Genomic DNA, 12,326 nt, shown 5'->3' with positions numbered 1-12,326 from the left:
CTTAGGCAAAATATGCACAGGGGCGATCCCAGAAAAGGCAGCGTAGTTCAGCAGTTAGAGTCTTGGACTGGCATCCAACAGATTTAGGATCAGTTGTGCATTCAGCAGTGAAACTCATTTTTCCACACTCAGCCTGACCTACCTTGCAGGATAGGTCAGGCTTCGCTGTGAAATAAAGCAGAGCCAAGGGCATCACTGGAGGAAAGGTAGGACAGAGGTGCAGCAAACAGACCAAGGGAACTTGAGAACAACAGTAAAAATATGAAGGTAGAGTGGGCCTTGGCATCTGCTGGGGTTTGCTTCCAGGACCCTCTTGGATACCAAAATCCGTGGATGTTCAAGTCCCATTGCAACACTAAAGTAAAGTGGTGCCCCTTATATAAAATGGCAAAATCAAGCTTTGCTTTTTGGAATTTAGATATTTTCCTGGACATTTTCAAGCTGTGGATACTTCAGTCCGTGGATAAAGAATCCGTGGAGATACAGGGCTGACTGTATTATCATTTTGGAAGGGTTCTTAGGGGTCTGTTGGTGATCCTAAATCTCCTTCATCTTCTAAGCCTGAGAGAGTGTGACTTGCCCAGCGTCACCCAGTGGGTTTCAAGACCAAGCTAGTCCAACACGGATAGCTATACCCAGTCTCTTTCTCTGTTTCTCTCCTTCCCTCCCCCTTCATCTGTCTATCTGTCTGTCTGGTTTTGTGGTCCTTCAGTTACAAGCTACTCATTACATCCCTTCGCTGAATCCAGCTCATAAACCTTCATGCTGACTTGTAGCAATTTCACAGGACAACGGAAAGCTTTGCAAGTCCTGAACCTTGCAAGACCTCCTCTAAGTTGCACAAAGAACAAACCTGCATGTCTACGGCTTGCCTTTTCTTTTACTTTGGAATGGGGATGACTTTAAAAAAAGGATGAATTATAAACTGCAAGCAAGCCAGAGGTAAGCAGAGTTTCTGGATTTGGGGACCATTTCTAGACAACTGCCAAGGTGGTATTTTCTACCCCTGAAAGTCAGGTTTGGCAAAGGGATTTCAGAGGGGATGGTCCTTGCCCTGGCATATAACAAGGGACATAGCAAAGGCTGGGAATGTGTTGAGAGGCAGCTTCTGTGGCGCGCCGTGGGACGCGTCCTTATTGTAAGCGACAAGATCGGAAGACCTGGCTGGGAAAGGGATGCCGATTGAACGTGACGTGTGTCAGGAGGAATCGCAAAAGGGGCGCGAGCGGCTGGGAAGGGCAGTGACCTGGAAATACAGATATGTTTTGCTTTGTGCATGTGTCTGTGTGTGTGTAAGGGATTTAAGAGCTGCAAAGGCAAAGTCTCTCCCCAGAAGCCCATTCTGCAAGAGGATTGCTACTGTGGTTTTCACTTGCAGTTTTCACTTGCAGAATCATAGAATTGGAAGAGACCCCAAGGGTCACCCAGTCCAACCCCATTCTGCCATGCAGGAACTCACAATCAAAGCACCCCCAAAAGATGGCCATCCAGCCTCTGTTTACAAACCTCCAAAGAAAGAGAACCTACCAACCTCTTAGGGACTATTCCACTGTCAGGAAGTTCTTCCAAATGTTTAGGTGGAATCTCTTTTCCTGTAGCTTGAATCCATTACTCTGGGTCCAATTCTCTGGAGCAGCAGAAAACAAGCTTGCTCCCTCCTCAATATGGCATCCCTTCAAATATTTAAACAGGGCTATCATGTCCCCCCTTAACCTTCTCTTCTCCAGGCTAAACATACCCAGCCCCCTAAGCTGTTCCTCATAGGATTTGGTGGCTTCCAGACCTTCCATTTTGGTTGCCCTCTTCTGGACATGCTCCATCATGTCCACATCCCTCTTGAATTGTGGTGCCCCGAAATGGACACAATATTCCAGGTGAGGCAGAATAGAAAATAAACTACACTCCTATTAATGCAGCCTAGAATCACATTAGGCTTTTGAGCTGCCACATCGCACCATTGCCCCATGCTCAGCTTGTGGTCCACTAAGACTCCTAGATCCCTTGCGTATGCATTGCCGTCAAGCCAGGTTTCATCCATCCTCTATCTGCGCATTTCATTTCTCCCCACTGAAATTCATTTTGGTTAGTTTTGGCCCAGCTGTCTCATCTGTTAAGGTCATTCTGACGAAGCGGACAACTTCTAGAGGACCGAAATTGGGGAACCAGCGTAAAGGAAAAAACCACTGAAGGCTCTTCATAGCTCTGGAATCACGGTTCCGCAACTTACGCAGGAAGCCCTGAGCGGCATGCCTGCCCAAACCGATTAGCGTCCCCAGTTTGATGGCTGAGCTTTCCCCAGGGAGACTCAGCGTAGTAAGCCACAGATCCAGAAAACAGAGTTAGAGATCGTCCTCTTCTCTCAGTGCCCCCCTCCCCATGGCTATGTAACAGCCTGTATTTTGTTGTTGTGTGCCATCCATAGGATGGAGCTATAGCACTTAAAGTGACGTCAACTACATGACTGTTACAGTGCGGATGCAGCCTAGGACACAAACCAGCGCATTCAAATTATAAGAGGTACCACCGAAATCCGGATACTATGAGCTGTTCAAGTATGGAATAGATTATCCTAGAGGAGAATTGGACCCTTCTTTTTTGGAGGGTTGGAATCCACAGTTGCAGTTACGATTGCACAACCTAGAATTGCATATTTGTAACTTATTTGGATTCACAATCCCTATGTATTCAATAGCGCAGGGAATACATTTGTCGTTGTGTGCCTTCAAATCATTTTCGGCTTATGGCAACCCAAAGGTGAACCTATTGCAGGGTTTGTTTGTTTTTTGGCACATTTCTCCAGAGGGAGTTTGCCATTGTCTCTGAGGCTGAGAGAGTGGGATGCTTCATGAGCATCCCACATGGGCATATTTCAGAATCATTAGATGGGCTTCTTGGATGGGCCTCCTTCAGAATCACTTTACAGGCACTGGATGGGATTTTTCAGAATCGCTTTATGGGCATCTTTTAAAATGGCTTTATGGGCATCTTGGATGGACATTTTTCAGAATCGCTCTTTGGGCATCTTGGATGGACATCTTTCATAATCACTTTATAGGCATCAGATGGGCCTTTTTCAGAATTGCTTTAAGGGCATCTTGGATGGGCATCTTTTAAAACAGCTTTATGGGCATCTTTCAGAATTCCTTGATCAGCATCTTTAGATGGACCTCTTTCAGAATCGCTTAATGGGCATCTTGGATGGGCATCTTTCAGAATCGCTTGATGGACATCTCGGACGGAAAATTTCAGAGCTTCCTGGAGGACATCTTGGATGGAACAATTCAGAATTGCTTTAGGGGCATCTTGGACGGGCATATTTCAGTATTGCTTTAACTGTGTCCTCCTGTGTGACAGTGGGGTCAGACTAGATTTGCTTGGGGACACTTTCCAAATCTATGGTTGGTTCCACGTTGTCTTATTTTATTACAAACGGAAAGCTCTGTGTTCAAGCCCGTCTTTGACATGCCGAAGTTTCCAGGTTCGGTCCCCCGCCTCTCCAGATATGGCTGAAGAGCCTTTGCCTCAAACCCTGAGAGCAATGGTTGCCGGTCAGAGCAAGGCAAGACTGATTTAGATAGAATAGGAGTCTGTCGAAGGCAACTCCCTAATATGCCCAATGCGATGATACACATTTAAGCTTGGCTGCAGATCCTCTTGGAACGAATACGCCTTCGGGGCCTCGGAGGAGATTTCCGACAGCCGATTATCTCCACGACCTCGTTTATTTAACCGCAAATGGTGCCGTTTCTTTATTTTTAATGTATTTTTTTTCTCTTTTTAAAAAAAGCAACACACTATTCTCATTGCCTTCTTATCCTTCGCGGCTTTCCCTCCCTTCCCTGCAACATCCAACCTGCCCATCTGGCCATCAGTTATCCGACCCCCTTGGGATCGGATGAGTTTCCATAGAAACCCTACTCCAACAATCGCGGAGAGGGAAAAAACGCCAAAAAAAAGAGGGGGAAAAAGAGGTGATTTCATCACTGCTGAAAAACAGCGGAAGGAGGGATTGGGCAGAATCTCCCAGCAGAGAACGACAGACCTGCCAAAGTAGCGAGATCTTTAAGAAAGGTCCTTCTCTGTAACCCACCGATTGAGAAACTATGATCTGGGAGGACACAGGAGCATGGACTTCTTGGTGGTGGCAACCCAATCGCCGAATGTCCTCCCTTTGGAGGTACATTGGAAGGCAACCTTGTCTTTTGGGTCTCAAGCTCAAACATGGACTGGAATCCTGTTAGTGGATTCTGGTGTCTTACGACAAGCTGGAGCGTCACCAAAGGAGGGCGACCAAAATGGTGGAAGGTCTGGAGACCACCAAGCCCTCTGAGGAGCCGTTTTGAGAGCTGGGGATGCTTAGCTTGGAGAAAAGAAGTTAAGGTGATAGCCATGTTTAAACATTGGAGGGGATGTCATATTCTGGATGGAGCTCCAGAGACTTCCGACACTAGGATTCTGTGTATTCCTGCATGGAAGAAGAGGGAACGGATGGCTCCTGGGGGTCTCTTCCAACTCTAGGCAGAGCAAGACACACACACAACTCTGGCCGAGAATCTAAACAGGGAGAGATGACAACTACCTCCACGGCTTTCGCTGTCCGCTGGCTTCACCTGGATCGGCCGTGCCATCTGGAGAAAGAGGAGAGAAAGAAGGAGAAATATTAGCCAAACTGGGAATAACAACCCAGAGGAGTTTAGAAATGCAGAGACAGAATTATAGCCACCTAGACAGCATCCACACTGCGGAATTAATCCAGTTTGGCACCAGCTTAACTGTCGTGGCGCAATGCTATGGGATTCTGGGAGTTGTACATGGTTGTGGCACCAGAGCTCACTGATGGAGAAGGCTTCATGCTACAAATCCCAGGATTCCATAGCATGGAGCCATGGCAGTGAAAGCGGTGCCGAACTGGATTATTTCTGCTGTGTGGATGCAGCTCCATTAACATGGCTATTTTTTAAAATCACGTTTTTAGCTTTTTGTAAGCCTCCTCAAATCCCACATGGGACAGTCAATCGATAATCAATCAACCAACCCAATGATTTCCATAAGATTTCCATCTTGAGGAATAGTCAATCAATCAATCAATCAACCAACTCAGTGATTTCTGTAAGATGTCCATCTTAGGGAATAGTCAATAGATCCATCCAGCAACCCAATGATTTCCATAAGACTTCCATCTTAGGGAATAGTCAATCAATCGATCAACCACCCCAATGATTTCTCTAAGATTTCCATCTATTTTCAATAGGCCTACTCTATTTTCACTTTAGTCTAAGGTTGCCAGATCTCTGGTCCTGGCCCTGAATCTCCAGTTTTCAGGGCTCAGTTTTGGGTGGGAGACAAGGGTGCGAATTCTGCAGTTTTGGGATGAGTTGAATTCTGCAGTTTTGAGGGAGCACAGCTCCAGGTGAAAAGAAAGGCTGGGTGCCTATCTCCACCTCAGCTATTAACGTAAAGGCTGAACTCTTTCTCATATATATATATACACACACACACACACACACACACACACCCATGCACACACAATTTTTTGCAGAAATACACCTCCATTGAACCATTTTGATTAATTCTTCAAAACCCATTGGTCTCAATTTGGGCAGATGCTCCACCTTTGTCCGTCCCCCTTGTCCCCACAAGGCCTGTCACTCTCCTCCCAAATATGGAATAAAATAAAATAATATAAAATAATGAGCTGTTGCCATGGCGACGGCCATGCGCCGCATGGAGCCTGATATTTTGTAGTCGCCATGGCAACCGGCTCTTCCTGGGATGGGGCTTCACCCCCTCCGCTTTGGAAAAAAAGGGGGGTTGGTGGAGGGACGGGTGAGAAAAAGTGAAATTTCATCTTGACACCGTGGAGAGAAATGCGCACTGGGAGGCCATTTATAATGATGCGCAAATGATTGCTTTGGCATCTCTGTGTCCCGGGTTCAAATCTCCGCTCAGCATGGTTCCTGCCTTTCTTTCCACAATCCCATGGAGCACACAAGGCTCTCTTCCCTCCCTATTTTATTCTTTGCACAACAGCCTTGCAAAGTCAGTCAAACAGAGGGAGCCTGCTTCCATCCCCGTAGAGCGTCAGTTCCCAAACTTTGGTCTTTCAGGTGCTTTGGACTTAAGGTCCCAGGCGTCCTGACAGTCGAGTGGGGATTCTGGGAGTCGAAGTATACAAAATCTGGAGGACCCAAAGTTTGGGGATCACAGCCATAGAGGATGCCACATGCCATTTGGCAGGAGATGAGTGTCAAAAGCAACATCAACATTGCTTGAGAAGTCCTCTTTGGGACGGTGACAGTCTCAAGCCAAGCCATGTCACAGATCCACCACGGTGCTTCCTTCACCGTCCATGACCAGAGAGATGTCCTCTTTCTGACCACTGGACTGCCAGAGAGACTATCTCATTGCTGTTGGCATTTTGAAAACATCCAGTCAACGATGACAGGGGCCATTACGAGACATTAATGTCACCCATGTTGAGAAGGGAAGACAGCAGAGATGGAGAGGATAGTCTCATCCCATCTGAACAATTATGGGATCTTTGGACAAAGAGGACTCTTTGGTGGCCACACATCATGAAGGATAAGTGACCAGGCCGACGCATTGCCTTCAAGACGTCCTTCTTCCTTAGTCTGATGACCTCCTACCTGTGGCCCATCTTGGCAATCACCAAGGAACATAAATGGTTCCATGCCAAAGAGCTGGCAGTTCTAAAATGAGCTGCCATGGGGAGCATGACCGAGAAAAATCAATCGATTAATTCATTCATTTTTCGAGGCGCGCGCCAAGTGACAATCTGGAATAGGAGGGGACTCATGGAGGCTTGGTACGGCGCACTCGCACAGGGCTTGCTTCCTTCTTGCCCAAACTGCGTCTCCCCAGGGGGAATGTGTTAGCGTATGACAGCACGTCGGCACACATGATGTTACCTAACGTAACCCGCCCCTCGTGTACTTGCCAGCAGGCATGAGCCAAGGCATGAGCCATGCATACTATGTTATCTAATGCAGCTGCCACATCACTGGGAACAGTCAGGCAGGAGACAACGCTGTGGAACACAAACGTACAACCTATGCGATCTTCTCTAATATCATGAACGAATGAGACAATGCTCTGGTAACACACATACAAGGCATCTTATCTTATTTCATGCAGCCACCACATCATGGGCTTCAGTCAGCCAAACGCATGAGCAATGTATACGTGTTATCTAATGCAGCCACCACATCATGGGCTACCGTCAGGCATGCATAAAATGCTCTGGCAATGCATGAGTTTATTTTATTTAGTATTTATGAGTAATGCATATGTGTTATCTAATGCAACCACCACATTGTGGACTCCCTTCAGGCATAGATAAAATACTCTGGCAATACACGAGCAATGCTACATGTTATCTAATGCAGCCACCACATCGTGGATTCCCATAAGACATGCCAAAATGCTCTGGCAACACATGTGCAATGCTACATGTTATCTGATGCAGCCACCAAATCCCTGGCTACCTCATTCATGCAAAAATACTCTGGCAACACATAAGCAATGCATATATATTATCTGATGCAGCCACCACATTGTGGACTCCTGTCACGCATGCAAAAATGCACTGATAAGTCATGAGAAATGCATATGTATCATCTAATGCAGCCACCACATCATGGACAACCACCAGGCATGCAAAAAAGCTCATGCAACACATGAGCAATGCATGCGTGTTATCCAATGCAGCCACCACATTGTGGACTACTATCAAGCATGCAAAAGTGCACTGACAATGCATGAGCAATGCATACATGTAATCTAATGCAGCTACAACACCGTTAACTACTATCAGGCATGCACAAATTCTCTGGCAATGCATGAGCACTGCATATGCATCATCTAATGCAGTCACACCATCGTCATGTTGTGCAAAAATGCTTTGGCAACACATGAGCAATGCATACCTGTTATCTAATGCAGCCACACCGTCGTGGACTGCTGTCAGGCATGAGCCAATTCGGCACACATGAGGAATGCATGTAAAGTTCTCTAACACTGCAGCGTATTGTCAGCCATGAATTGGTGCTCTGACAGCACACAAACAACGCATACTGTGTTGTCCAACATTGTGGCACATTGTCAAGCATGAACCAGTGTGCTGATAACACACATTGTACACATGTGTTCTCTGATATCATGGGCTACTGTCAGGCATGAGCCAATGCTATGACACCGCACTACACAACATACACTGTAGTCGAGATCCTCTTTCCTTGCACGCTCCACCTGCAACCGGAAATGTGTCTGGGAATGGGCTTGCTTTTCCCACAATCTGCCTCAGCCAAATGTTTCTTTGCAAGAGTTCTGCACAAGGTGAAGAAGGTACAACCTGATGTGCAAAAGAGGAACACTGCGTACGCAACTGTAAACCAAACACGGACATTATGCCACGGTCAAAAATGTACAACCGCAGGCCTGTGGGGATGTATGTGTGTGTAAAATGCCAACAAGATGCTATACTTTGTTACACAACGCAGCCACATCAGGCACCAGCCAAGGCTACAATAACACACACAAACAACACACAGTACATTCCTACTTGCAGCCAATACATCACGTGATACATCAGCTATGATAACAGAGGAACAAAATATATGAATAAAGTATATTTACACAGTTGTGGGAATGTAACAGGATCCACAAAGGTGAAAATCATGGCCCTTGATGTAAATTTTCAAAGAGCTGCAAGAGATGATGCGGGTCTTTCAGATCTTTAGAGCAGTCAGTTAGCATTGAGGTGTGAAAGTAATAAATCTGCTTAGCCAAAGTCAGTTTCCCTGGGATCAAAACTCTCTCAGAAGATTCCTTTTTTGTTATACAGATTGAGTTTCCCTTCTCCAAAAGGCCTGGGACCAGAAATGTTTGGGATCTCAAAGGTTTTTTGGGGGGGGGATTTGGGGGATATTTGCACCTACATAATGCAATATCTTGGAGATGGGATCCAAGTCTGAACATGACATTCATTTGTGTTTTGTATACACTTTCTTAGGATGCCCTAAAGGCACCAGATTCTGTCTGACTTTGGAAACTAAGTAAGGTCATCCCTGGTTAGTACTTGGATGGGAGACCACCACTGAACGCCCGGTGCTGCTGGCTATTTCAGAGGAAGGAAAGTGCAGAATTACCTCTGAGTATATGCCTAAGAAAACCAGCCGAAATTCATGGCTTGCCTTAAGTCGACATGTGACTTGAAGGCATATATACACAGGTCAACCTTAACCACATCCCCTGAAAGTAATTTTTATGCACAATATTGTTAATCATGTTGTGCATGGAGCAAAGCTTGTGGACACCAAACCAGGAGAAAGCAAAGGGGTCACAATTTTGGAATATTTGGGATTTGGGAATAAGGGAGACCCAACCTATTTGTGCAACAGTGAGGACTTCTGTATGAATATACGTGCCAACGAAGCCACCGTCTATGTTCCTACTTCTGCTAATGGACTGGAATTTGTTAATATAATTGAATTCAGCAGTTTCTGCATTGACTACACAATACTATATGCTATTACAGTCGGCAGCCACCATATCTTGCAATATATCAGGCACCAGCCAAAGATATGATTGATTGATTGATTGATTGATTGATTGATTGACAGACATATGGATGGATAGAGGGATGGATAGAGGAATGAAAGGATGGAGGGATAGAGCGATGGAGGGAGGGAGGGATAAGGGATGGATGGATGGATGGATGGATGGACAAGTGGATAGATAGACGGGTGGATACAGAGATAGAGGATGAAGAGAGAGAGAGAAGGGTTCAATTCCCAGCTCAGCTATAAAACCCACTGGGCAAGTCACACTCTCTCAGCCTCAGGGGAAGGCAATGGCAAACCTCCTCTGAACAAATCTTGCTAAGAAAGCACTGTGATAGGATCACCTTCAGGTTGCCTTAAGTGAGAAACGGCTTGAAGGCACACAACAATAACAATAGATAGATAGAACCCTAATGGCCGTCACACGCCAGGAAGGACTATCCCATGTGCCACTGCTGTGATCCAGAAATTCTGTGATACATAGGATTGCCAGTTCAGGATTGCCCCAGGCCCTCATGTGTCGAGGCCAAACCCTAAAACCTCAGTACACACCCTGGTGATGCCATTAAGCCTTATGCATTCAGTACCAACCAGAGTGATTCCCAGCTTGTCGTTTAAGCACACATTCCGAAATAACACATTTTCCTGTTTGGAAATTAAAACTGAACTCTTAGCTCCTGGGGTCCATGTCCCAGACAAGGGTCAAACGAAAGGGCATCATTCCTTCTCGCTGACCGAGAGCGATGGGATAAGGAATGTTTAACCTGGCCCCTTTGTTTCTAGCCAGAAAGTGGATGCAGAGCAGAGCGGAGGGTGAGCCCTGGCGCCACAACAACAACTGGGATGGGGAAAAAGAAATCTACCTAAGTCAATACACTTGAGATCTTGACAATCGTTGCAAACTGCAATTTGTAGCAATAATAGCTGTGCCGGAGATTGGCAACCAGCCCTTTCCTCTTGCCTGGAGTTCCCAAAATGGGAGAACTTGCACTCATGCCTCCTTATTTTTTTTGGAGAGGAGCCCCCAAAACTGGAGACTCCGGGCCAGGACTGGAGATTTGGCAACCCCAGTTGCAAACATGCGCGATGATGTTATTCGGTAAAGAGACAGGCGCACACACATAGACAACACTGGATAGCAGCTTCGGCTTGACAGCAAAAAGCGAGCAAGCCCAGAGAGGCGTTGCCATGGGAACCGCAGAGTTAATTAAGGCCTACCGCTCCGGGCTCGTTACAAGCCCTTCGTTACAGCCTGGTTCAGCCTCGCCTCCCAATTCCTTGCCAACAAAGGAACATTCAATTAGCAGGGACCCATTTCGTCACCAAATGACTGTAATTACGCCAAGGATGGGTCTTGCGTACACATATGCATGCATGACCACACACACACATGCATGCACATTTGCAAAAAGCATGTTGGAAGGAGCACTGATCCTCATTTCCCACTGTACAGGTTCCTGTGGTACATCCCAGTAGGACTGCCCATTCAGGAGCACCCCAGGCGACTAGGTTTCTAGGCCATTCCCAGAGACCGAGTGATGCCCCAAAGCATTGTGCATCAAGTCATACCAACCCCAGTTGCTTGTCATTCAAGCACACAGACACACAGAGCATGTATTTTCCCAGAGTTGGGGATGTATGGCCAATGTTCAAGAATACTGGGAGTTGAAGCTGCAAAGGTCTAGAGAACCAAAGCTTAAGAACCGTAGTGTTGTTGCTGGGTGCCTCCAAGCCACTTCCAACTTAGGGTGACCCTAAGGCACAACCCTGTCATGGGATTTGCCTTTGCCGTTGCACACCTCTGAGGCTGAGAGAGTGCAACTTGCCCAATGTCACCCAGTGGGTTTCCATGGCCAACCCAGGATTCAAATTCTGGTCTCCAAATTGGTTCTTACCCCCCCCCCCCCCCCCGGTGAATTTGGAAATGCACATATATTCAAGCCCCATAGCTTTGAATGGCTGTGTGCTCCTGTGTGAGGCCATGTGCACATGTCACGGGTGCATGCACCATTAACTTTAATGGAGATCGGCCCTCCGTGAATCAACAAAACGGCAGATCTCAAGTCCGTGAAAACAGAGGGGCGACTATAGTCCAACACTCAAACCACTGCACCACACTAGCCCTCAAGCAAACCTACCACAGAGTTTTCTTGGCAAGGTCAGTTCAAAGGGGGCTTGCTTTCACCTTCCTCGGAGGCTGAGAGTGTGTGCCCAAGGTCACCCAGCTGGGATTCGAACCCTGATCTCCAGAATCCTAGTCCAACACACACACCACGACACCACATTGGCTCTCCAAAACAAAGGTACAGTTAAATTTTCTTTACTTCATTTGGATCAGAGGCATCACCAAGGGGGTGCGAGGAGTGCGGACTGCAGTGGGTGACATCCCAGAAAGGGGTTTAAATTTGGTGGGACTGGCACAGCTGTTAGACAAGCAAAAAGGGGCATTATTTCCCCTTCTTGATCGCCCAGCAGACATACAGTACCTGATTGCAAATGAGGTCAGGGCATCGTTCCCTATATGGTCGGCCAAGAGGCAGTCGGCCGGGGGGCAGACGAGTGAAGTGGCAAGAAGGAGGGCATGCCAGATTCGAATCCTATACTGTACTTAAGGTTCCACATCCATGAATGAAAGGAAGAAATCAGCCACTTGTTCCCCCAAGTCTCATATGCCCAGGCAGCCTCAGTGCTCTTGCACATGACCTTCCAAGGCACAAGTAAGGGAAAAAATACTTCTTTCTTGCA

At 46.8% G+C, this 12,326-nt stretch overlaps 1 protein-coding gene across 1 annotated transcript in view; it reads right to left on the bottom strand.

Moving 5' to 3' along the window:
- The window catches only part of CELF5 (CUGBP Elav-like family member 5), a 41,005-nt gene that overhangs the window by 16,344 nt on the left and 12,335 nt on the right, over positions 1 to 12,326 (bottom strand). The window contains exon 3 of the mRNA XM_042479472.1: positions 4,577 to 4,628. Coding sequence (XP_042335406.1) covers positions 4,577 to 4,628 — 52 coding nt within the window. The remainder of the gene's footprint in view (positions 1 to 4,576; positions 4,629 to 12,326) is intronic.

The sequence above is a fragment of the Sceloporus undulatus genome, chromosome 7 (assembly GCF_019175285.1).
Source record: "Sceloporus undulatus isolate JIND9_A2432 ecotype Alabama chromosome 7, SceUnd_v1.1, whole genome shotgun sequence".
NCBI classification, from domain to species: Eukaryota; Metazoa; Chordata; class Lepidosauria; order Squamata; family Phrynosomatidae; genus Sceloporus; species Sceloporus undulatus.
This window is presented reverse-complemented; position numbering and strand designations above follow the sequence as displayed.